The 26,648-nt window shown below is 43.6% G+C and overlaps 1 protein-coding gene across 3 annotated transcripts in view; it reads right to left on the bottom strand.

The window, feature by feature from the left end:
• Nucleotides 1–89: 89 nt before the first annotated feature.
• Nucleotides 90–26,648, bottom strand: part of MTF1 (metal regulatory transcription factor 1) — a 50,078-nt gene continuing 23,519 nt past the window's right edge. For 2 of the 3 annotated variants that reach the window (XM_055255250.2, XM_055255251.2), the window contains exons 5-11: nucleotides 25,822–25,895; nucleotides 25,219–25,355; nucleotides 22,307–22,384; nucleotides 13,892–13,994; nucleotides 12,309–12,904; nucleotides 7,911–7,974; nucleotides 90–6,082 (exon numbers count right to left, since the gene is read on the bottom strand). In XM_055255250.2, coding sequence (XP_055111225.1) covers nucleotides 5,652–6,082; nucleotides 7,911–7,974; nucleotides 12,309–12,904; nucleotides 13,892–13,994; nucleotides 22,307–22,384; nucleotides 25,219–25,355; nucleotides 25,822–25,895 — 1,483 coding nt within the window. In that variant the 3' untranslated portion in view covers nucleotides 90–5,651. The remainder of the gene's footprint in view (nucleotides 6,083–7,910; nucleotides 7,975–12,308; nucleotides 12,905–13,891; nucleotides 13,995–22,306; nucleotides 22,385–25,218; nucleotides 25,356–25,821; nucleotides 25,896–26,648) is intronic. The other variant, XM_063627913.1, reaches the window with a different exon arrangement.

Below are 26,648 nucleotides of genomic sequence, written 5' to 3'. Positions count from 1 at the left end.
TGTCCCCTCTCAAGACTGATGGCTGGGAAGGGGGGAGTGGTGGAAAAATGTCAACTATGGGCAGGGTTGGTAAGAAATGCCACAGATACTACCAGATTTAAATAAGCATTTAATTAGGATTTCATTAGTATTTAATATTGCTTTTTCAATTCCAAAAAGTTAAATTTTCACTTTTTAGCAGATATTTTAAAGTACAATATTAAGTTTATACAAAATGAGCAATTAAGCAAACACCATTATTTCACATTCTTCAAAAATACAAATTCGTATTTATTCTTTTTTTGGGTTTGGAGGTTTCTTCCTTTGGAAGTACTGAACCTGTAACGTTTTCACATCGCTCAGTGGAAGTCCGTTGTTCCCATGTTTCACACTTACTTTTACATAATCCAAATAAAACTATTTGGGATTTTAAAAGTTGTCACCAAGACCCCGGCCAATGATTAGTGTATGTCAAGAAAAAGGGCTCTTGGGGGCTCTTGCCTTTCCTGGCTAGAAGATCTGAGCCAGAAATTCAGCAAAAATCTGTTTCCAGCTACCTTCCCCAAATAGGGACTAGGAAGAGTTCACAGGAAAAGGGAACAGACACCTTGAACTCTGACCCCCACCCTCACATTCTCCAAAATACAACAAAGGATGTAGACTTGAGTCAAACAGCCCTTGGGAGGCCTGAGAACACAGCAGGAAAAGGGCAAGAGAAAGCCTCTGACTTGGCACACTATGAGGGTAACAAGGATATTGCAAAAAATACCCCTGGGTTTTGGTGCAAAAAGGTTTTATGAAAAATTTTCCCATAAGAAAAAGTAGAAACTGCATTGAGTTGAGAAAGTGACACTACATTATCACCCAATTTTTGGCCCAACAGGCACACCACCAAAAGGGCAGTGTGTGGTTTTAAACCTCAATTCCAGTAAAAAAGCTTGTACTATGTACACATTGACATAAAGATCCAGTTTAATTTGCATTTTTCAGTGCAGACTGAGAAGCCCTCTCTTGAACAGGAGTAACAGTGAGAAATGCCCAGTGGTCGTCAGCTTCCCCTAAGGGCATCAGAAGAAATACAGGACCCTTTCCCTCTCTCTCTAAAAAACATGCAAGAGGAAACAGGCCAAAATGGCTAACCAATCAGAAATATGCTTCAGTTTTGTTGCCTCCACCCCCAAATATTAAGGAACAGACAATTTCTGATCTATGTCACAGCAGAACTATTTGCATACTGGATCTATGAAAATCTTTCTGCTTTGGCTGAAGTATATTTTAAAACTTGTCTATTCTATAGCCTGAGAATTGAAGATAAAATGGCGGAGGTGTAGTAAAGGAAGAAAGTTGATAATGATTCATGGGATGTAATGTTTGTTTATAGGATTTAATGAAGGCTAGAGGCCTTTTTGCTTAAGGAACCAACACAGGTAGTATGGGGAGCAGTATGGAAATGGCTCATGTTGCCCCCTGCCACCATGCCTCCCCAGACATATTTCTGATTGGTGGTGTAAGACAATTGTAAACTCTTGAGAAATATTGTTGCAGTTCCACAAATCAATGGTTTCAATGACTCTGGAAAAGTCTTTAAGGACAATAGATGTGATTACAAATATAAAAGTCTAGAAGGTGCCAGGTTTCTACCTAGGAACAATCTGTTCCTTCCTTTCAGGCATCATTTGTAATGGTGAAGAGGGAAAAGATGGCGAGAGACCAAGAAGTGATGAAAAAGGGCCTCAACAGTCAGCAGAAAACAGGACCCACAGCAGTTCTTCAGAGAGCCTGAGGGGGCGCCCTGGGGCACACAGGGAAGGCTTGCATAGATTGAGCGGTTGCTGAGAATGCATAATAGTGTTTCCCTATGGACAGCCTCAAAGCACAGGGCTGATTGAGCGGAAAAACGCGGCCAGGCCAGGGCCACATGGGACAACGACCATCAAGCTACACATATTGCACCAAGGTAAGTGCTTTTCTTTTCACACCTCAATTTAACTTTTTATTCTGAGCAAAAAATAAAACTTTGTGGAAAGTATATATATGTATATATACACACAAAAGAAATTGCAGCAATCGGGTTAAAGATAAAATAACCTAAAGTGCTTTTTTATTTTATTATTTCTTTAATATACCAATATGAGGTTCTGCAAACTTGTCCCTCTGGACACATTCAGCATTATACAAAATCTCTCAGGAAAACCCACCCACCCTCCAATATCCCCATCAGTCCACAGCCTTGACCCTGAAAATAAAACTCTCCGATCTACCAACTATCCCAGAGGTGAAGAAAAGAAGCCCCTTGCCTTTTACTCAGAGAGATCTTCACATCTTAAGGCCCCTTCTGGGCTTTGTACCATGATCTCCTTCTAAACGGAGGTGGAATTCAATAAATGACACCACTTCTGTCACTGGCCAGACCCTGCCAGGAAAGACTGGGCCACTATCCCTCAATGCCCAACCTACCTGCCTGGGAAGGGCCAAGTTCACTAAGGCAGTTTGGTGGTACCAGCCAGTTTCCTTACCACCTCCTAAGTCCATGAACCCCAATCCCTGGTGCTAAGCACCCTTTGAAGCGGTTGTCTAATTGGAGATGTTAGTAGGAGCTAGAAGATAATGTACAGGGTGAAAATGGTTAAGTTTACTATGGGAGGGGAAAAAGGCTTGATTTTTACCTGCTAGAATTCTACAAATCCTCCCTAACCTCACCCTAGGTTCATTTCCCAGGTTTGGGAAACCACACTCACCATGATGGTTCTTTCTGGGTCTGGCTTAGCTAGGGGCCCTCTCTTCTCCAAGGTCCTCGGCACTAGAGACCAGGCTTATGGAAGGACAGGTAGCAAAAGAGAACTGGAAAAGGAGGGAAAGAAAGACTGCCTACCCTGGGAAATAAACCTGATCTTCACAACCACTCACTGGCATTTTAAGCACATTCCTGATTTTTCAAAAGCTGATTGGATCTGATAGTCTCTCTTGTAATCTAGAGTCACCCTCAAAAGGCAGATACTTCAGCTTCTTCAGCTGGAAAAATCTGTCAGCCTAAACGCTGTTTAAGATGCTGCTTCATCCCCCCGATCTTTGAGAGTGAAAAGGCCACTGACCTGGGTAGGGCCCAACATGAGCACAGCCCTGGCTAACCAGGAAGAGTCGCTATTTAAGCCGTGGGTGCTTCAAATGTCCTTCCCTGGGCTCCTATTTCCCACTTCCGCTCCCAGGGAACCCAAATCCCAGGTGACCACAGGATGGGGATATGGGAAGGTCATTACTGCCCTCTGATACAAGCTTACTTTGGGGTCCCATCACTACTCTCTCAGAAGTTGTAAACAGCAAGGGCCCTACCTCAAAACTTCCCATGGGTGCAAAGCCCAGAGACAGCCAAGGACACCTCATGCTCAGCAGCTGGTTTTCCAGGAGGACTAACCCACTGTGTTAATAGGAAATTCCTCCTGCCTTATCAACTTCTGCTGAGGTCAATGGTCACCAGAAGCCACAATCCTTTTGGGGAAGGGAGTGCAGAAGGTCAAAAAGAAGTCAATTCCCTAGACCAGGCATGGTGGCTCACACCTGTAATCCCAGGACTTTGGGAGACCAAGGCGGGAGGATCACCTGACGTTGGGAGTTCGAGACCAGCCTGACCAACATGGAGAAACCTGGTCTCTACTAAAAATACAAAATTGGCCAGGCATGGTGGCGCATGCCTGTAATCCCAGCTACTCGGGAGGCCGAGGCAGAATTGCTTGAACCTGGGAAGTGGAGGTTGTGGTGAGCCAAGATTGTGCCACTGCACTCCAGCCTGGGCAACAAAAGCAAAACTCTGTCTCAAAAAAAAAGAAAAAAGAAGTCAATTATTCTGGCTAGGGTCCTGGAATGGGAAATTGGCTGCTTATAGTTAAAATTTCTTACTGCCATTTCTCCTCATGGCAGTAACAACATTCACCACCACTGCCCTCTTTGTCTGTCCCTGAACATCCTTGCTAAAGGCAGGGAGGGCCTCTGGCTCCAAGGTAAATTATCTATTCTCAATAATGTCTTGGCTGGCCCTGAGCAATGGCTCAGAGAACAGGAGAGTTACCAATGCAGATCCCTTTACATTAGGGAATGAAAATGCAAGGCAAAATTATGGCTGCTTCCTGCCTGACACTGTCGGCTTAGAAGAGCAGCCTTGTTTGTGGAACACCACTCCTTGCTCAGGGCAAGGAAAGGGCTCTTGGGAGGCAGAGGCCTATTCTGCACCTCAGGCCATGCCTGGCCTCTGAGCTCGGTGAGTTTGGTCAGCACTCATGACTATGTTAATATAGCCTGTTGAGAGAAACTTTTCATGCTAGTATGGATTGTATCTTTTATTTTAAGAGGCAATGACTTGGAGCCAAAGGCAGACATATGGATAGAATTCTATAACACACACACACAATTTTTTCCTATAACACAACTTAATGAAACATTCCAAATGAGATAACTTATTGCAACATTTCAGGCTTTTTGGTGGAAAGGGAATTGTTTTGTTTTGCTATACCCTGAGTAGAAGATCGTTTTGTGTTTCTTTTTTTTTTTTTTAAATAAATCACATGACTAAGCTGAGCAAGTCACATCCTTGTTTGCACTGTATGAGGCTGTATGCAAAATCCAGAGGGGGGGCAGAGATGGAGGGGGTAACCCAAAGCCTGGCTGGAACTTGGAACCAGGACACCTGGCCTGCCAATTACATGCCACCTCATACGAATTCCCTTAAATCTGCACCTTCTTCTGATAAGCAAAATGCAGCCCTTCTGCTCTGAGGAAGAAAATACTATTAAAAAGAAGGCAGACCACCAAACAGCAACTGGCCATAAGCCACAAGTTCACTCTAGGACAAAACAGCAATGTTCCCCAAGGAAAATTCACTGCGATCTGCAAGCCCTGGCAACCAACTGACAGAAAGAACCAGGAAGGCAAAGACAGTGATCATGTTGCTAGAGCCTGCTTTGCACACACGTCATCGACAGACAGCAGTCAACAAGCTGCCTAGGGCCTCTGCAGAGCCAGATCAACCCCACAGCCTGTGAGCCAGGCCTTAAGCTGCCTATTTGTGCTGAAGCGGGCTGCAGAACGACCCGTGTTATCCACCCTGAGCACCACCAACACTAAGCACAAATGACAACACCATCTCACCTGAACCCTGTCCAACTCACAGCTGCCTCACTGGCCTTTGCCACTGCCCTCTCTGATGGAGCAAGGGTCTGGCCTTCCAAGCAAATGTCAGCCTCAGATTCAAAAGACACACAGGAAGGAGCAACACCCAACACACTGAACTCTCCTGCCCAATCCACAAAGACCCCAGTGCAAGCGATGGGCAGCATCAGATTGATGGAAACCACACCCTTTCATTTAGAATTTTTATGCACACGAGTAACCTTAGTTTCCAAGTTCACATGACAACAAGCAAAAGTGACATACAGTGCAGCCAAACAGTTCACTTATAACTTAGCTTTTTTTGTTGTTTTTTTGTTTTTTTGTTTTTTTCCAAAGATTAGTTCCTTAAAATGGATGCTCCTGGGATGTGAATAAAGAAAATACGTCTGAAAGGTGAGGATTTCAAACAGTAGATTTCTTCATCTTTCAAATTTCTGACCCATGATGGCAGGCATTGTACCTCATGCTTCCTGCTCACCCACTTTTCCCGGAGGTGAGCACACACGGGCCTTTCACTTGGAGAAGCTGCTGGTGAGACCCATCTCCTCCTCCCCCTGCAGTAGTGCTTCAATGGGAATCAGATTGGACGGGGTGTCCAGGCTCTGGAGGGATAGAAACTCTGACACATCCATGGCACTTAACGTTTCTGTCTGAGGGTCTGAAGGAGTCTCTGCTTGTCGGCTTTGCTCACAGTAGGAGGGCATGGTAGAGGATGATGACCCGGGAACAGGGGCTGAAGAGAAAGTCTGTGCTGGGAGCTGCAGGCTGGGCCCATCAGGAGCCTGGGGGCTCGGCTCTGGAGGGGGTGGGGAGGAGCAGCCCTTTCTCCTGCTGGATGCCCGCTCCTTTGCAGAGTCCCGGCATGCACACTGACACTGACATGCCTCTTCTTGTTTGATGATGATCACAGGAACACTGAGGCCAATCTGCTGGACAGAGCTCCCTGCGAGAGAGGCAAGAGAGACTGCTCTTCAAGTAGCTGCAGGGGCATGAGCATGAGGGACAGGGATACATGGACTAGGTGAGAGCAGAGTGCCATGGGAACCATGGGAAGGGTGGTTGCCACACTTCGGGCTTTGTTCTGCTTTAAATTGGACCACATGCCCTCTGAGGTAAAAGAGGGACACTCCCCAGCCCAAGACAAAGTCCCGTTTCCTTAGAAAGTCACACACAATCTAGATGCACCCTGTATTTCCAGCTTCATTTCCAGTCACTGCACCCTCCATGTGGATGCCTACTTTTCCTGACACGTTCTTTATACCCCTGGGCCTGTGGGCTCTTCCTTACACCTAATATCCCTGGACACCACTCTTCTGGGGAACTGACACTCATCTTTCAAGACCTAGCTCACTCCCCCACTCTCTTAGGCCTATGCAGAGGACTAGCTTGGATGAAGCCCGTACCCAGCCTCCCGGCACACATGCACAGTGCTGCTGTCTTCCTTCCACACCTCTCTCCTTGCGGTACAGGACCTGCTTGGTTCTGCCTGCCCAGGAGACTGAGCTCCTTTAGGACATCTTACTCATCTCTCTCTCATGTGTTGTGCGAACATTTGCTCCATATTCAGCCAGGCTTTGTGTGTCTTGACAGAGGTAAAGACCAATGGGCAGGACGAGGTGCAGTGGCTCATGCCTGTATGTAATCCCTGTACTTTGGGAGACTGAGAAGGGAGGATTCTCTTGAGCCCAGGTGTTTGAGACCAGCCTGGCCAATATAGTGAGACTGTCTCTACACATAATAAAGAAAAATTAGGCCGGGCTTGGTGGCTCACGCCTGTAATTCCAGCACTTTGGGAGGCCAAGGTGGGCAGATCACTTGAGGTCAGGAGTTCGAGACCAGCCTGGCCAACATGGTGAAACCTTGTCTCTATTAAAAATACAAAAATTAGCTGGGCATAGTGTTGAATGCCTGTAATCCTAGCTACTTGGGAGGCTGAGGCATGAGAATCACTTGAACCCAGGAGACAGGGGTTGCAGTGAGCCGGCATTGTGCCACTGTAGTCCAGCCTGGGCAACAGAACGTGACTGCATCTCAAAAAAAAAAAAAAAAAGAAAAAAAGAAAATTAGCCAGGCATGGTGGTGCAGCATGCCTATGGTCCCAGCTACTTGGGGGGCTGAGGCAAGAGGATTGCCTGAGCTCAGGAGGTCCAGGCTGCAGTGAGCTGTGATCGTGCCATCACACTGCAGCCTGGGTGACAGTGAGACCTTGTCTCAAAAACAAAACAAAACAAAGGCCAATGGGCAAGAGAACAGGGTGGGAACTGGGAGGCCTGACAACTAGTGCTTTGGTTCCACCACAGATTCACTTATAACCTTGGGGGAGTCAATTAATTTTTCTGGGTCCGGGTGTCTTAATCTATAAAATAAAGAATTTGAATAAAAGGAACTTTCAGCTCTATATGTGTCTCTGACCCAGATGCTATTTCTTCATTACTGTAATTAGAAAAGAGTCCAGTGAATTAACAACTGCCCTCTTTAGCATTAGCTGTGATTCAAAAATTTTTTCTGGCTACATTTTAAAGCTGCATCTGAAAGGGAAAGAACTGTTACTAGTTAAAGAATGTTAAACATGGTATTTTGGCCAGAAGTATACTAACTTCTAATAATTGTGAGACTATGAAATACTCTAGCCAACAATACAATGTGAAGAATTTAACTGAGGCTGTTTAAAGATTTTTAAAGTTTCAGAAACTGGGACAAAGCAATAATTAGCTGTGTCTCAAGGGACCCACAGAGTTGCCTTCTCTTAAGGCTAACATGGAATTACATACCTGGGCTACTGGCTACTGGTACTGCAGTGGTAAAAAACACCTTCTCAACTTTAGATGCTTGCTGCTGAAAAAAGAAAAAGAAATCTCATTTATAGCCACTGTAATATGGCAGATCCCCAGCGACCTGAAGCCTCCCCAACAGTAATGGTCATCCAAGAAGACAGAAAACCCTTAGTGTTCAGGGATTTTTGTACTGAGTGATGTTTTGTTTGTGCTCTGACATGAGGTCACTGCACTGTTTGACATTCAGTGCTGACCATGTAGTTAGCTTTGTACGCTACTAGTTGGCTGGCTCCCAGCTGCCTAATCCAGTAGGTTCTGTATCCAAAGGCTCCTCCTCCACCAAGGTTGCTTTTCTCAAGCAGATTGTCTTCTCAGAGGGATCCCAGGGCTAGCTTTCCTTCAGGCTCTCCACATTCCCTGCTGCCCCTCAATACTTCTAAGAAGGCTGGAAAGTTCTTTTTTTCCCCTCAGAGATTAAGCTGCATGCCAAGGACAGGTTAAGCCTTCCTCTCACAGGCAGACAGCCCTGTAAAGGCCTTGTGCTATAAGGTGCACAGCATAGTTCAAGGGTGGGCCCTGGATTCAGCCACACTTGGATTCAAGTCCAAGCTCTGCCACTTATTAGTTGTTGGTGTTGGGCATGTGATTTAACTTCTTAGAGTCTTGTTTCCCCACCTGTAAAAACAAGAATAATAACTGCTATGGATGGAGTATCTGTCCCCTCCAAAACTCATGTGGAAAGTTAATCCCCAGTGTGGCAGTATTGAGAGGCTGGGTTTTTAAGAGGTGACTGGGTCATGAATGAATTAATTCACTCATGGATTAATGAGTTATCATGGGAGTGGGACTGGTGGCTTTATAAGAAGAGTAAGAGAAGCAGGGTGTGGTGGTACATGCCTATAGTCCCAGCTATTTGGAAGAGGATCACCTGAGCCCAGGAGTTCGAGGCCAGCCCAGCCTGGAACATAGTGAGATTCTCTCTCTTAAAAAAAAAAAAAAAAGGGCCAGGCCTGGTGGCTCACACCTGTAATCCCAGCACTATGGGAGGCCAAGGTGGGCAGATCATGAGGTCAGGAGATCAAGACCACCCTGGCTAACACGGTGAAACCCTGTCTCTACTAAGAATACAAAAATTAGACAGGTGTGGTGGCAGGCGCCTGTAATCCCAGCTACTCGGGAGGCTGAGGCAGGAGAATGGTGTGAACCCAGGAGGCGGAGGTTGCAGTGAGCTGAGATCGCGCCACTGCACTCCAGCCTGGGCAACAGAGTGAGACTCCATCTCAAAAAAAAAAAAAAAAAAATGAAGAGGAAGAGAGGCCTGAGCTAGGATGTTCAACCCCTCGCCATGTGATGCCCTGTGCTGCCTCAGGACTCTGCAGAGGGTCCACACCAGCAGGGCGGCCCTCCAGATGTGGCCTCTCAACTTCGGACTTCTCAGCCTCCATAAATGTAAGAAATAAATGTATTTTCTTTATAAATTATCCAGTTTGGGGTATTCTGTTATAAGCAACAGAAAATGGACTAAGACAATAACCAAAAACCTTTTCAAAGGCCCCTGTGAGGATGAAATGAGACGATACACATAGGACACTTGGCACATGGTGAACATTCAGTAAACATTCATTATTTAAGGCCAGGCGCGGTGGCTCACGCCTGTAATCCCAACACTTTGGGAGGCTGAAGCGGGTGGATCACCTGAGGTCAGGAGTTCCAGAACATTATTTATATTATTACTAAGTAGGACTATAAACCCATGCCCAGAAAATCGCCCTTTTCGCTCTAGTATATTTCCTATTACATGGGCTAAAAGGTTTCCACTTTCTGGAAGTCTTATCTTGAGGCAGCTTTGTCTTTTATCTCGCTAAAAAGGAAATTAAAAAGTGCCTCTAAGATGAGTGTGGGAGGAAAGTGAAAGCTTCTGGCTACATTATAGCAGATGACACTATAAAATAATAATGGAGGCTGGGCGTGGTGGCTCACACTTGTAATCCCAGCACTTTGGGAGGCCGAGGTGGGTAAATCACCTGAGGTCAGGAGTTGGAGACCAGCCTGGCCAACATGGTGAAACCCTGTCTCTACTAAAAATACAAAAGTTATCCAGGCGTGGTGGTGCGTGCCTGTAGTCCCAGCTACTTGGGAGGCTGAGGCAGGAGAATTGCTTGAACCCGGGAGGCGGAGGTTGCAGTGAGCCAAGACTGCACCACTGCACTCCAGCCTAGGCAACAGAGCGAGACTCTGACTCAAAAAAAAAAAAAAAAAAGGAGAAGTGAGACCCATATTTAAATACCTGAAAAGAAAAGGGATGACTTGTTTCACTCAGCACCCCAGGACAGGGCCAGAGAGAACAATAAAAACCACATGGAGGCGGGCTGGGTCCCAATACTGGAAAGCCCTTTCCAATGACTCTAGCTATCTAGAAATGGACATAGGCTCTTTAGATCTAGAGGGGGTTGGCACCCTAGTTCTGGAATTTGAGTGTTCTCCCTGTTGAGCCCCAAATTGCCTTTCTAGTGTGTCTGATAGTAGCATACATCCACCTCTAGGTTCTCCAACTTAGTACATCCTTTTCTCCATCTAATTCCTACCCGTATCTCAAGGCTGACCTGACCTGTATGACCACCCAACAAATTATTAGTGTCTGAACCCCTCGACGCAGTGGCCAAGGGCCACCAACTCTGGGATCAATCTGCTTATGCTTAAATCCCAGCTTTGCCACTTGTGAGCTGTGTGAACTTCAGCCAGTCACTTAACCTCACTGGACCTCTGCTCTCCATTGGGAAAATTAGACCTACCTCCTAGGATTGTTGTAATATGTTAAAATGTGTTTTGTGTGACATACAGAGCTGCAGCTATACAGAGATAGTAAAAATATCAATGATTGCTAGGGGAGGGGGAAGAGGTAGAAGGGATGAATAAGTGAAGGACAAGGAATTTAAAAAAACGTGAAACTATTCTGGATATTGTAATGGTAGATACATGACATTATGCATTTGTCAAAACCAATAGAACTGTACAGCACAAAGAATGGACCCTAAACTATGGACTTTAGATAATAATAATGTATCAATACTGGTTCATCAGTTGTAACCAATGTACCACACTGTTGCAAGATGTTAGTAATAGGGGAAAAAAAACAAGATGATAGGGAGAAAAAACAATAATAATAATAGGGGAGGGCTGGGCATGATGGCTCATGCCTATAGTCCCATCACTTTGGGAGACTGAAGCAGGCAGATTGCTTGGGTCTAGGACTTCAAGACCAGTCTGGGCAACATGGCGAAACGCTGTTTCTACAAAAAATACAAAAAATTAGCCAGTCGTGGTGGTGGGTGCCTGTAGTCCCAGTTAGGAGGCTAAGGTGGGAAGATGGCTTGAGCTCGAGAGGTGGAGGTTGCAGTGAGCTGAGATTGCACCACTGCACTCTAGCCTGGGTGACAGAGCCTCAAAATACATAATAATAATAATAATAGGGGAAACTAGGGGTGGGGAAAGGGTTTATGGAAACTCTCTGTACCATCTGTTCAATAAGTCCAAAAAAAAGTCATCTAAAAATAATGTACATAGGTAATAACTGACACATTGCAGATCCTCAATTTTAAAAAATATGTAGCACAGTAAGTCCTTACACATAGTAAGGATTCAATGAATAATAGCTGTTGATGTTTTTTAAATTACCATTATTAGTATTTAATATTTAACCTACTGGTAATATTAACTTTCTTTTTGGCATTTTTAGCCTCTTTAACAAGAATATATGTTTTTATAAAAAATAAATCATGTTTTTTTCTTTTCTGTATCCTCCAGATATTCAGTGTGGTGTCTGGCAAATATTAGGCTTTCAAAGTTGTGAGACTGGCCACCCTGAGACAATTCTTCACCATGAAGCATTAACTGAATGACCAAGTCATTTCCCTAGTCATCAAGACCACGTACTTCCTCAGAAAAGGATTCTATGATGGGCTGTGGGAGCACAGATTAGTTCCCTGACTTGGCCACTGCTGTCCGGTGCCATCTGACTGGGTCACATCAGTCCCTCACATCAGTCTGACTCTGCCTTGAAAACAACCTGCTTTTTCTGGAATATTCTGGGGCCTCTGGAGTTTGCTGACTGCTTTTTTATACTAGATGATGTGATTAGATTCCAGTATCAGTAGGAATATTTGTTCGAGTGCCTCCTGCTAGATAGACTGTTTCTTTGCCTCCTTATTGTAGGTACTGACCACAGCATTTCCTACATTTATACCACTTGATTATGTGGAAAATGACTAAAAGGTAGAATTACATGTTTCATGGTGGATATGACAGCCACTTTTCTTTTTGAAGTAAAAGCTTCTGAACATGTCACCGATGTAAATACACTTCACCCCACTGGGTATATTTATACATAATACTTACAATTTGCTCTTGGTTTTGTGGAGAACTGGTGGCACCATTTAATATCCATTGTAAGTTCTGTTCTCCCATGACTAGGCTGGACTGCAGGATAGCTGTGTTGGGGGTTGGGGTGATGGTTATTGTGGGATTATTAGTTAGGACAGAGTTGGCACCCAGGGGCAGAGTCTGGACCATGGCTGGCAGGGGCTCAGTAGTACTTTGTGGTGGGGCTGGTGCTGCCACAGCTGATGCCACTGCCGCTGCTGATGCAGAAGCCCCAGCAACAACAGAAAGTCCTGGTACGATGGGCTGCGGTGCCTGGGGGTGCGGAAGAAACTCTTGATGATTAGCAGCAAACTGTGTGCTGTGGGGAACAGGCACTTCTGGAGGTTGTAAGAGAGCAGGGGGGTTGCCAAATGCAGCTTGCTGGGAGCCAGGTCCTAGGGAGGGAGCAGGCGGAGGAGCAGACGGAGCTGAGGCAGGTAGTAGAGGCTGGGGTGGCTCGGAGAGGCCAGGCTGTAGTACAAGTGGAAGAGATAAAGATGCTGAATTTCCTGTGGATGGCGGAACATCACTGACTGACTCTGCATCACCATTAAAACTTTCAATCAAGGAAGCTGGCAAGAGAAAGAAATAGAAATATATATACATATCCCAAGCCTTAGGTGAGCCACAAAAGCAGTCATTAGGGGCTAAACAAACACAGCTGAAGTCCACTGAGCTGATCTCTTCATGGCTAGCAGGCCGGCTCTCTGTCATTTTCATTTAGTGACACCTCTGGTCAAAGTATCATGTTTCACCATCAACCTCACTTCCTAAATGTGAAGACCCAATATAGGTCTAACCATTTTAAAAAGTGTCTTAAGGCTTTTCTGGAAAAGAGACTAAACATCCTTTTTTTGACATGACTAGTGACTATACTTTCTGACTAATGGGAAGTTTTACAGACAAATTTTCATCAAACACAGTATGATCTATGCATCTGAAGTTTGTGGGTTTGTGGGTCCTGTCCATTCATAGACAATGTATCACATCAGAAGAAAGAGCTCACAAGGCTGGGCATGGTGGCTCACGCCTGTAGTCTTAGAACTTTGGGAGGCTGAGGCGGGTGGGTTGCCTAAGCTCAGGAGTTTCAGAGCAGCCTGGGCAACATGACAAAACCCCATCTCTACCAAAAATACAAAAAAAAAAAATTAGCTGGGTGTGGTGGCACGTGCCTGTGGTCCCAGCTACTCGGGAGGCTGAGGTGGGAGGATCACTCAAGGCTGGAGGTGGAGATTGCGGTGAGCTGAGATCACACCACTGCACTCCCATCTGGGTGACAAAATGATACGCTGTCTCAAAAAAAAAAAAAAAGCAGAAGAAAAAGCTCACAGCTCCTCCCATTTTGGTTTTACAGCCAACAGAAGATTCTGGGAAAGGAGACTCTTCTTCAGGACTGAGGGAAGTAGGGGAAAAGATGGAATTATACTGAAAGACCCAAACTTTCTGACCCTTTATAGAAAGCTCACTTCATTTAAGCTAACTAGAACGATTCATTGTGCCTGTGACTCAGTGTGTCAGCAAGTGTTGAGATGTGAGTAGAAAGAATCCGTGTGACAAACCTGTCTGTTGAGGATCTTCCTGAATTGCCGTATCATCTGAATTCTGGAACATTGATTCAAAGATGATTGCTGGTGAAATTGTGCTGAGGTCCTGGCCCTGGGTCTGATGGAGAGAGATAAAGATGTGAGATTGGCCATCTTGAAACAATTCTTCACCATGAGAGAACACATTCAAAGCAGCAGAACTAGAATGAAAATCTTTTGATATGCATCTCGTTTCTACCTTCTGCTATTTAAAGTAACATGTATTTTCTTAAGCCTTAGACACTAAAGATTTGGGTCCTCAAATACTTTATTTTTATTTATTTATTTTTTGATAGAGACAGAATCTCACTATGTTGCCCAGGCTGGTCTTGAACTCCCGGGCTCAAGCAATCCACTCAACCTCAGACTCCTAAAAATGTTAGGATTACAGGCATGAGCCACCATGCCCAGACCTTCGAACACTTAGAACAGGAATTGGCACACTATGACATGCCAGTTGATTTCCTGTTTTTGTAAATAAAGTTTTATTGGAACACGGGCACACGCATCCATTTACATATTATCTGTGCTACTTTTGCTACAATGGCAGAGTTGACTAGTTGTGACAGAGCCCATGTAATCAACAAAGCCTAAAATATTTACTGTCTGGCTCGTTACCAAAAAAACCTTGCTGACTTCTGATCTAAAAGACCAAATCTTACATTAAAAAATGAGATTATAGGCCAGGTGTGGTGGCTCACACCTGTAATCCCAGCACTTTGGGAGGCTGGGGCGGGCAGATCACCTGAGGTCAGGAGTTCGAGACCAGCCTGGCAAACACGGTAAAACCCCGTTTCTACTAAAAATACAAAAATTAGCTGGGCATGGTGGCAGGCGCCTGTAATCCCAGCTCCTTGGGAGGCTGAGGCAGGAGAATCGCTTGAACCTGGGAGGCAGAGGTTGCAGTGAGCCAAGATCGCACCACTGCACTCCAGCATGGGTGACAGAGCGAGACTCCATATCCAAAAAAAAAAAAAAAAAAAAAAAATTATATAATATTCATTACCCTGCAACTTGCTTTCCTCATGTAATAATAACTGTGAATATTTTTCATAATATCTATGATATCCTAGTATGCATGCATGGTAATAAATAAAACAAGACAACAATGATGAACAATAGTGATAGCTTTATACTTAATAAAAGGTCAGAGGCATTAAAAACAAAAAGGTAAAATGTGAGGGGGGAGACCCAACACAATGTCCTGAGGGCCTGCCTCCCCACAGGCACTAACTAAAATGAGCACTCTTCACTTTAGTTCAGGGAAGGGGAAAGACTACAGTTCTTCTATCCATGGTCAACCTCCAATCCACCTCTACCCCTACAGTTCATAGGGCAAGAGTGGTAAGGGCAACTGCCTACAAAGTCCAGACAAGGAACAGAAATACGTGAAACAAGGGAGGTGGGTTGTGGCATACTGGAGAGAATGCATGCCAGTCACTTCAAGGGCTTCAGCCAAATGCTGCCATGGGAATATGCAGGCCAGGGATTACCAGAACTCAAGTGGCAAAATTTTGACTTTGTTTTTTTTGAGACAGGGTTTCTTTATTCTGTTGCTCAGGCTGGAGTGCAGTGGTATGATCATAGCTCCCCACAGCCTTCAACTCTCGGGCTCAAGCGATCTTCCCACCTCAGCCTCCAAGTAGCTGGGACCACAGGTATGGGCCACCACATCTGGATAATTTTTTAATTTTTCTGTAGAGATAGGGTTTTACTATGTTGTCCAGGCTGGTCTTGAACTCCTGGGCTCAAGAGATCCAGCCTCCCAAAGTGCTGGGATTATAGGTGTGAGCCACCACATCAGACCCAGAAATTTTGATTTTTACATGAAATCTACCAACTTGTAAATAAAAGCAAGTACAGTTGACCCTTGAACAACATGCGTTTGAACTGCACAAGTGGACTTATACTTGGACTTTTTTCCACTTCTGCCACCCCTGACACAGCAAAACCAACCCCTCCTCTTCCTTTTCCTCCGCCTACTCAATGTGAAGACGATGAGGATGAATCACCTTTACAATGATCTACTTCCCCTTAATAAATAGTAAATTTATTTTCTCTTCCTTGTGATTTTCTTAACATTTTATTTTTTCTAGCTTACTTTAAGAATACAATATATACTACATATAACATTCAAAATATCTGCTAATCTAAACTGTTTATGTTATCAGTAAGGCTTCCAATCACAGTAGGCTAAGGCCATTGCTAGCTCAGTTTTGGGGGAGTCAAAAGTTACACTAGGATTTGGTTGTGCAGGGGGGTATGGGTTGGGGGGCCAGCACCCCAGCCCCTGTTGTTTAAGGGTCACATGTAATTGAAAATAACTTAAACACACTGTATATACCAAACTAAAACCTCTTTTTAGGGCAGATCTTGCCCTAGTGCCAACATACGTTTTAAGGTCATTTTGTAACAACTCTGCTTCTAGAAGGCGGAACTCAGAAGGATCACTTTGGGATTGGGCAGAAGTGTGGTGATGAGTGGGGCTGTCCACCAATCTAGAAGTGCTTAAAGATTAAATTGCCCACTGGAGCCAAAAGGGAACAATTATTCTTTTTTTCCCCCCCTTTTTTTGAGACGGGGTCTAGCTCTGTTACCCAGGCTGGAGTGCAGTGGCGCAGTCAAGTCACTGCAACCTTGAACTCCTGGGCTCAAGATCCTCCCCTAGACCTCCCAAGTAGCTGGGACTACAGGCACACGCCACCATGCTTGGCTGCTTTTTAAAAATTATTTTTAGTAGAGATAAGGTCCTGCTATGTTGCCCAGCCTGGTCTTGAACTCCTGGCCTCAAGCAGTCTTCCCAAAGCACTGGGATTACAAGTATGAGCCGCCACCACCACCAGCTGATGATTCTCTTCTATCAACTGAAGGAGGGGAAATTCAGTGATTCTTTTTTTTTTTTTCCCATTTCAGTCATCCTGATTGCCAATATGATAGAAGGTGAAGTCAGAAATTATGTGAGGCCAGGTGCAGTGGCTCACACCTGCAATCCCAGCACTTTGTGGGGCTGAGGCAGGCAGATCACTTGAGATCAAGAGTTCAAGACCAGCCTGGCCAAATCCTGTGCTTCAAATCCTAGCTACTTGGGAGGCTGAGGCAGGAGAATTACTTGAACCTGGGAAGTGGAGGTTGCAGCAAGCTGAGATCAAGCCACTGCACTCCAGCCTGGGTGATGGAGCAAGACTCCATCTCAAATCTATGTGGGACAACTTCCAGCTTCCAGTCCAGACAGAGTTAAAACTCATAGGCCAATAGTGTGACCTTCAAATTTTCATTGTGACACAAAGTAAGAAATACATTTTACACTGTATATACATACATTCTTCATACTATATACATATCCATATGTGTAACTGAAACAAGTCCATGAAACAGACCTTATCCTTACTATGTGCAATGTCCTCTGATTTTTTTCTATTCTATTGATGTCTTTGAAATGCTGATTATAAACCACTATTTTAAAACCCAATAAAAAGGTGCAATCCAGTTTGAAAATAGTTGACTAACAACTACCATTGAGCATAAGCTTTGCAACCTCCTCATAGTTATTATTATTATTATTATTTGAGACGGAGTCTCGCTCTGTTGCCCAGGCTGGAGTGCAGTGGCACGATCTTGGCTCACTGCAAGCTCCGCCTCCCAGGTTCACACCATTCTCCTGCCTCAGCCTCCCAAGTAGCTGGGACTACAGGCGCCCGCCATCATGCCCGGCTAATTTTGTTTTTTGTATTTTTAGTAGAGATGGGGTTTCACGTGTTAACCAAAATGGTCTTGATCTTCTGACTTCGTGATCCACCCGCCTCGGCCTCCCAAAGTGCTGGGATTACAGGCATGAGCCACCACGACCGGTCATAGTTATTATTTTTGTTCTGTTTATAAATCATTATAGGTAGTAACATAATTAAAAAGGAATGAGCTATATTTGTCAATGATATTAGGTTGGTGCAAAAGTATTTGCAGTTTTTGCCATTACTTTCAATGGCAATTACTTTTGACCAACCTAATACCTCAATAATACTAGGGAAAAGAAAAGGAATGGGCTTGTGTGCCTCCAAAACATATGTACAAAAATCTTCACGGCAGCACTATTCATAATGGCTCCAAACTGGAAGCTATTCAAATGCCCAACAGGAGAAAGAACAAATATTGGTATATTCATTTAGTGTATTGTGCTATATTCACTTAGTGTAATATTGTTCAACAAGATGAATGAATGACCTGTAACTGTATGTAATAATATGGCTTAATTTCTTAAACATAATATTATGACAAGAAAAGCCACACATAAACAAGTATATGATTCCAATCATAAAAGCATAAAAAAAAAACAAAACAAGAAAAACTAATCTTAGTTGTTAGAAGTCAGAATAGTGGTTGTCTGCAGGGAGAGATCATGGCTTTTGGGGGCATGTGAGCGGGGGGTCTCTGGGGTGCTGGGAATGTCATTTTGTTTGTTTTCTTTTGTTTTGAGACAGAGTTTCGCTCTTGTCACCCAGACTGGAGTGCAATGGCACGATTTCAACTCACTGCAACCTCTGCCTCCACGGTTCAAGTGATTCTCCTGCCTCAGCTTCCCGAGTAGCTGGGATTACAGGCGCCCACCACCACACCCGGCTAATTTTTGTATTTTTAGTAGAGATGGAGTTTAGCCATGTTGGCCAGGCTGGTCTCAAACTCCTGACCTCAGGTGATCCGCCCACCTCAGCCTCCCAAAGTGTTGGGATTACAGGCGTCAGCCACCACGCCTGGCTGAGAATGTTCTTTTTTACTGGGGTGCTGGTTACATGGGTGTGATGAATTATGATGATTCATCAAGCTGTACATTTATAATACATGTGCTTTTCTGTATGTATATTGTACCTCAATAAAAAGCTTGTTAAAATTTAAAAAAAGGAAAATGCTGAAGCCCCTGCCAAGCTTCAGGGCAAAAACGCTGGGAGCAAAGTGGGTAGGAACAACTTTCACAAGTAGAGAAGACAAGAACAGGCTGAGCTTTCCAGGCCTGGAGCAAGGAGCAAAGAGCAAAGGGCAAAGAAGAGGAGAATACAGGTAGCTGTCTGGGACCAGGATGGATCCTGGAGCTGAGCAGCCAAAGGCTTCGAGAAGACCATTCCCTAGCACCTTCAACCCTCCTCTAACAAAAGATCTGAGCAAACCAAAGTTCATTTCTAGGACATGCATACATATGGGCTGCTCAGAAACCCATAAAATCATTATCTCATGTAAATTTACTATTTGATTTTAACAAGTCTTGATTCTTTTTTTTGAGACAGGGTCTTGCTCTGTTGCCCAGGCTGGAATGCAGTGGTGTGATCATGGCTCACTCCAGGGCTCAAACAATCCTCTTGCCTCAGCCTCCCAAATAGCTGGGACAACACCAGCTAATATTTTATTTTTACTAGAGATGAGGTCTCTAGTAAAAATAAAATATTTTTATTAGAAAATACCACCACCACACCCAGCTAATATTTTATTTTTAGTAGAAATGAGGTCTCACTGTGTTGCCCAGACTGGTCTCAAACTCCTGGGCTCAAGCCATCCACCCACCTCTGCTTCCCAAAGTGCTGGAATTACAGGCATGAGCCACTGCACATGTCCCTAATTTTTTTTCCAGCAAAGAAAAGTTAATCCTGGCCGGGCGCGGTGGCTCACGCCTGTAATCCCAGCACTTTGGGAGTCCGAGGTGGGCGGATCACGAGGTCAGGAGATCGAGACCATCCTGGCTAGCATGGTGAAACCCTGTCTCTACCAAAAAATACAACCAAAATTAGCCAGGCTTGGTGGCGGGAGCCTGTAGTCCCAGCTACTGGGGCGGCTGAGGCAGGAGAATGGCGTGAACCCGGGAGGTGGAGCTTGTAGCGAGGTGAGATCACACCACTGCACTCCAGCCTGGGCGACAGAGCGAGACTCCGTCTCAAAAAAAAAAAAGAAAAAAGAAAAATTAATCCTATTGCTTCAAAGAATTGTGGCCTTAGTTTGAAAGGCTAAAATCAATTTCCACATCTGAGATAAACACTGGGTACCAGGAGCATAATCTATAATTAAACCCCAAGGGATAGTGCTTCTCTCTCTTGATTATATAAATTGTGATAGGAAAGGCTTCCCTTTTTTATAAGTACTTGGTGTCCCCTTATGCCAGGGTATTTTCCTGGTGACCCTAGGGCTCCAGAAAGCTCCTTAGTCATATGTCATAGTCTTGGCCGAAGAATAGACTCCTAAGCTATTTAACACAGTTACATGTTAAAGGGATATTATTCCTAGAAATCTTAGGCTGGGTAGCTTTGAGGGCATCTAGACCACCCAGTGCAGAAATTTCTTTTAGAACATTAGTTGTGAAATAGGAATATGCATAAAAATCATGTGATGTACCAATTTAATCTTTTTCTCTTTGTTCTTTAGTTAGGTTCACTTCTATTGATCAATCTTCAACTCAACTGATTCTTTCTTCTGTCATTTCCAATCTGCTGTTAAGCCCCATCCAGTGAATTATTTCAGCTATATTTTTCCATTTTAGATTTCCATTTGGTACACTTTTTACAGTTTCTATTCCTCTGCTGAGATTTCCTATTTGTTCAATCATTACAAGCATATTCCTTTATGTCCTTGAGCATATAATAGCTCTTAAAAATCCTTGTCCCATAAAAAAATAAAAATAAAAAAAATCCTTGTCTGTTAATTTTAACATTAGATGGGTCATCTTGGGGTCCATCTCCACAGATTACCTTTTCTCTTGTGAAGGGATCATGTTTTCCTGTTTCTTCATGTGTTTACTAATTTGGGATTGCTCTGAACACTACAAATGATATACTTTACAGACTCTGGACTCTGTTACACTTCTTGGAAGTGTGTTGACTTGTTTGTCCGAATATTCCATTAACTTCGTCTCCCTTGCAGTGCATACAGCTATGATCTTTGTGTAGTTCTTTAGCCTTGGCTGGGCTGCTTAGAGTCTACCCCACACATCCATGGTGCCGGGGTCAGCCAGAGATTCAGAGAGAGTTTATACACAGAAATTGGGGCTCCCCCTTAGTGACTCTTTCCTTTCCAGGCTACCTGCCTTCACTTTCCAGGTGCTGTGGCCACCCTGAACTCTGTCCTCTGGTTATTCAAGCCAGTAAGATTGAGTTTTTGTGAGTTTGGCTGCCTCGTTGGGTGCCAGCTGGGGCTTGCCCAAGGTGGATAAGCCATAAAACTTGCAAGCCTACCCAGTGCCTTTACCATCTTCCAAGCAATCCCTTCTTCCAAGGTTACCTCTGCTTGCTATTGGTTGCTCACCAGTGCCTTTCCACAGTTTTTTATATTTTGTCTAGAATTTTTAGCTGTTTTCTGCAGGAGAGTTGGTCTCATAAGAGCAACTCTGCCACTACCAGAAGGAGAATTAGGCCTTGTCGTGCTTACATAAAAATGCAGGTTCAGATGCCACGATCAGACAAGCTGACTCAGCAGGCTTGGGAGGAGGCCCAAGAACCTATAACTTCAGAAGTGCTGTAGTTGACTCCACTAACCACACACTGAAAAAAACACTTTTTCACAGCATTCTGGAATCATTCAGTCTCTGTTCAAATACTTCCCATCATATTTATTCATTATGCACATAATCACAGAAAATCTAGCCTATGCTATATTTATTTACCAGGAAAAACGACAACAAAAAACCCAAACTCAAGATTAGTGTTAGCAATACTATAAAACTCTCATGTTCAACAAGGAGGAGGCTGCCTAAGCTCTGACTCAATGCATTGGTTTGTAAGTTGCATCATGGAGCCATGGGAATGGCAGTCAAATTTCCTAACAGCCTGAATCAAAGCAATCAGATTAAGATAAAGTGGGCTTGTCCTTTAGCAGATAGAGGCCTGTTTATGTGTAAGAGGTTTTCTTCAAAAAGCTAATCAACTTAAAGAAGGGACATTTTTCTCTCCCCATGGCACAGAAATAAATAAATAAATAAAATTAAAATTAAAAAGGAAAAGACCAAGCCAGCTCATATAGATAGGGTTTGAGAAAGTCCAGAAACTAGAATTCTGGTTATGTCTTACAGTACTAGACTTTAAGTTCCTCAAGGACAAACTATACCAACATTTTTAACTACTATAAGCTCAGTACTGGCACAGTGCCTGGTCAATAAATATTTGCTAAATGAGTAAAAAAAGAAATTTTCTGGGGCCAGGAGGTTACCGAGTGAGTGACCTGGGTCAAAAGGCATCAGGCATCAGACAGAACAGCCTCTAATAGAACTCTTATCAGAAGAAGAAAAAAATCCTACATGGTCAGTAATTAAACACAATTAAATCTAGAAAACTTCAAAGACTGGCCTGCCTCAATTTTCCCACCAAAGGGAGTGCTTAATTCTTGCCCTTATTTTTCTAGCACTGGTATTACAGGTGCACTTACCGTACTGGAATTTTCTCGCAGTTCAGAATCTGTGGACAGAAGGCTCAAGTCACTTAGACAAAGTGAGTGATTTGTATCCTGTGAAAGAGAAAAAATTCTAATTGAGTAACAAAAATCAGGATTTACAGTGGCATATCGTGTAACAAAACACTTGATTACAAAGTCCCTAATGTTCCACATGTCTACATGTATTATCTGAAGAAGTATAAGCCAACCAAAGCAAGGGCTAAATGAATTAGTTAATTTTTTTAAATTATACTTTAAGTTCTAGGGTACATGTGCACAATGTGCAGGTTTGTTACATATGTATACATGTGCTATGTTGGTGTGCTGCACCCATTAACTCATCATTTACATTAAGTATATCTCCTAATGCTATCCCTCACCCCTTCCCCTACCCTGTGAATTAGTTAATTTTTAAAAATCCTGATATTCTTAGAAGAATATCTTACATTTCTTAAAAATGATTAATAAAGAGTTTTAGAGGCTGGGCGTGGTGGCTCACATCTGTAATCCCAGCAATTTGGGAGTCCAAGGCGGGTGGATCACAAGGTCAGGAATTCGAGACCAGCCTGGCCAACATAGTGAAACCCCATCTCTACTAAAAATACAAAAAATTAGCCAGGCGCGGTGGTGTGTGCCTGTAATCCTAGCTACTCAGGAGGCTGAGGCAGGAGAATCACTTGAACCTGGGCGGCAGAGGTTGCAGGGAGCCAAGATCACGCCACTGCACTCCAGCCTGGGCGACAAGAGTGAGACTCTGTCTCAAAAAAAAAAAAATAATAATAATAATAATACTAAAGAGTTTTAACATTATCTCATGACTAAGGCTCCAGAGTAACAAACCTATAATAATGTGAAATTAGTACTATCTGTATACCTGGTCTCATCATTTACAGTGACTTCACATGACCTTATTTGCCATTCATATAAACTTTGGAAGTATTACTCTATATCCCCATTTTTTTTTTGTAACAAAAAATGTTACAAAAAAATGTGGAGCATTCTTTTTGTAACAAATTGCCACAAACTTATATTCCCATTTTAAATATGAGAAAACTGATGCTCAGACAGTAAGAATTAAGTGCCCCAAAACACACAGCTAATTAGCAGAAGACAAATCCAGTGTTTCTGACTGAAAAGTCAATGGTCCTTCCACCACTGTATTTCCCACATGGGCACTGAAGGGCTCCTTACTCAGAGTGGTACTAGGGATTTAGAATTCAAATTCCACTGCCCAGCCTAAGTGAACTCTGGAGTCCCAGAATGCCAGTCACAATTCACACTTTAGGTGGTAGCCCTGCTTACCTCAGATGCTCCTATTCATGCACACACTCGACAAACATTCGTAATGCATCTACTATGTATTAGACACTGTTCCAGGCCCAGGGATACAATAATGAACAAACTAAACTCCTCCCCACATAGAGCTTACGTTCTAGCTGAGAGAGAGGACAAAAAACAAATAAATATACAGTGTGCAAGAGGATAAGTGTTATGGAGAGTAAGGGCAGTAGGGAACTCTGGGATAGGAGTTGCTCTTTTATTGGGTGGTTAGGGAAGCCCTTTTAGGTAAGTGGCATTTGAGTAGAGAGTGAAGGAAAGAGGGTATTAACCATGCACATATCTAGAGAAGATGTTCCAAGCAGAGGGTACAGCAAGTATAAAGGCCTAGGGGCAGGAGTGGACACTCCTTGGTTCAAGAAACCACAAAGAGGACCATATGGCTTAAGTGAGAGGAAGAAAAGTAGGCAGGGCACAGTGGCTCACACCTGTAATCCCAGTACTTTGGGAGGCGAAGGCAGATAGATCACTTAAGCTTAGGAGTGCAAGACCCGCCCAGGCAACATGGTGAAGACCACATCTCTACTAAAAATACAAAAAAAAACCTGGGTGTGGTGGTGCACGCCTGTGGTCCCAGCTAGTTGGGAGGATCCCCGAGCCAGGGAGGTGGAGGTCACTGTGAGCAGAGATTGCACCACTACACTCCAGCCTACAGGACAGAGCAAGACGCTGTTTCAAATAAAATAAAATAAAATAAAATAAAATAAAATAAAATAAAATAAAAATAAAAGCGAGGTAGATGAGATCAGAGAAGCAACCAGGCCAGAATGTGTAGAGCCCTATAGCCTACTGTAAAGACTTGACTTTTACTTCAAGTGATACAGGAAGCTACTGGAGGCCAGGTGGAGTGGCTCATGCCTGCAATCCCAGCACTTTGGGAGGCTGAGACAGGGGGTGGGGGTGGTGGGGGTGGGGGAAGGGAAAGACTGCTTGGACCTCATCTCTATTAAAATAATTTTTAAAAATCTATAAAATAAAAATTTAAAAAGCTACTGTGGGTTATGAGCAGAGGACAGACATTATCTGCTTTATGGTTCAGAAAGATCGCTCTGGTTGACATATGTAGGACAGTCTGTTGTGGAGTGGACAGAAGAGGGGAAAAAGGTCCTAAGAAGCTCACTTAACAGGTTATTGCAATAATCCAGGCAAAAAGACAATAGTAGACTGAATAAAGTAATCAGAAGAAGTGATCAGATTCTAGATAAATTATTAAGGGTGAGCTGGCAGACTTTGCTGGCAGATGTGGAGTGTGAGGGAAAAAAGAGTCAAGAATGACTGTAAGATTTTTGGCCTTTGCCACTAGAAAACCAGAGCCGCCATTTACCAAGATGAGGAAGACTGCAGGAATAACAGGTTTGGACATGTTAAGTTTGACAAGAGTAGATGATATCTGGGTGAAGACGTCGAGTAGGTGGTTAAATACACAAGTCAAGACACTGATCTTGACCCTGACTTCTTCCCTCTCACTAACAGATATACAGAGAAGACATTTTAACCTTTGATGATGATACACAAACAACTGTTGATGTTCTGTGGTACCCAGATCAAGAGACAGAAACACTACACACCTCTGATCCATTGTGTTGTGGAAGTGCATTGTATGAGGGTCCTTTGTTATCATGACCTTTCATGTGACTTTTGAGACTGTATTGAGTGCTGAATGTTTTCTCACAGCCATTACTGGGGCAGAAGAAGGGTCTTTCACCTGCAAGAATAACAAAGTAGTGTTAATTTACCATAAAGTCATTTCACTGGATTAAGAAATCTACCTTTCCCTAATAGAGGTAAGTAAGTATTTTTAAGAGAGTTTGGGTAACAGTTGTTAAAAGTTCAATAAATTACACATTAATCATCTCAGTCCTCAAACTCAGTGCTAAGCAAAGCACTGGGAATGCCTGCTGCTGGGAAGTTTAAAGAGAAGATTTGTTTTTCACAGGTTGTTTTTTTTAGAGTGTCTCTGTACTGGTTTCATTTCTTAAGGTTGAATACCTGAGGTCCGCCTCCGAAAGAAACCCAAACATTCTAGGTAAGGCTGAGCTAATTAGGCTCACGAATACATACAGGATCTATATCTCTGTATATCCACCTAGCTCTACAGGTCTCAATGGAAAATTGATAGTTACAGGCTTGATGAAGGTTAAAATAAAAAATTAAAAATGGCCTAAACTCACCAGTATGTGTACGAACGTGAGTTTTAAGGTGGTGGCTTGCTGCAAATGCTTTTCCACAGCCATCGTGATCGCACCTAAATTTGTTAAGGAAAGAGAAACAGGAGTCATTAGCTAAAAGACCTTTATCGTGAACATCTTTTTTTTTTTGAGACTGAGTCTCGCTCTGTCCCCAAGGCTGGAGTGCAGTGGCACAATCTCAGCTCACTGCAAGCTCTGCCTCCCGGGTTCATGCCATTCTCCTGCCTCAGCCTCCCGAGTAGCTGGGACTACAAGCGCCCACCACCACGCCTGGCTAATTTTTTATATTTTTAGTAGAGACAAGGTTTCATTATGTTAGCCAGGATGGTCTCGATCTCCTGACCTCGTGATCCGCCTGCCTTGGCCTCCCAAAGTGCTGGGATTACAGGCGTGAGCCACTGCGCCTGGCCTCTGAACATCTCTTATAAATAGAAACTAAAACAAATATTCAGAACACTAAGATCAGATCAATGACACTGGTTTTAGGGAATGATGTGAGGTTCTTGAAAAAGTAAGGTGGCATATCTGGGATCAGAGGGAACTGAGAGCCCAGGATAAGTATTTCTTGTCCTACAGGTAAGGCCCATGTTGAGAGCCCTGACAACAAAAGTCTTTTGATGAATTACTTAACAGACCTCTATTGACAGTGACAGTCCATATGAAAAATCTGCCAGTGGAACATTAGGAATATCAAGAGTGAGCAAAGTGGCTCTCAAATATGCACATGGCTTGAAATATAACATAAGAACAAAATCAATCAGAAGATAGGCTCAAGTAACTTATCTATAATCTTGTGTGTCGAGATCTAC

Source organism: Symphalangus syndactylus, chromosome 12 (assembly GCF_028878055.3).
Source record: "Symphalangus syndactylus isolate Jambi chromosome 12, NHGRI_mSymSyn1-v2.1_pri, whole genome shotgun sequence".
Taxonomy (NCBI): Eukaryota; Metazoa; Chordata; class Mammalia; order Primates; family Hylobatidae; genus Symphalangus; species Symphalangus syndactylus.
Note: the sequence above shows the minus strand (reverse complement) of the source record. Positions and strands in the feature narration are given on the sequence as shown.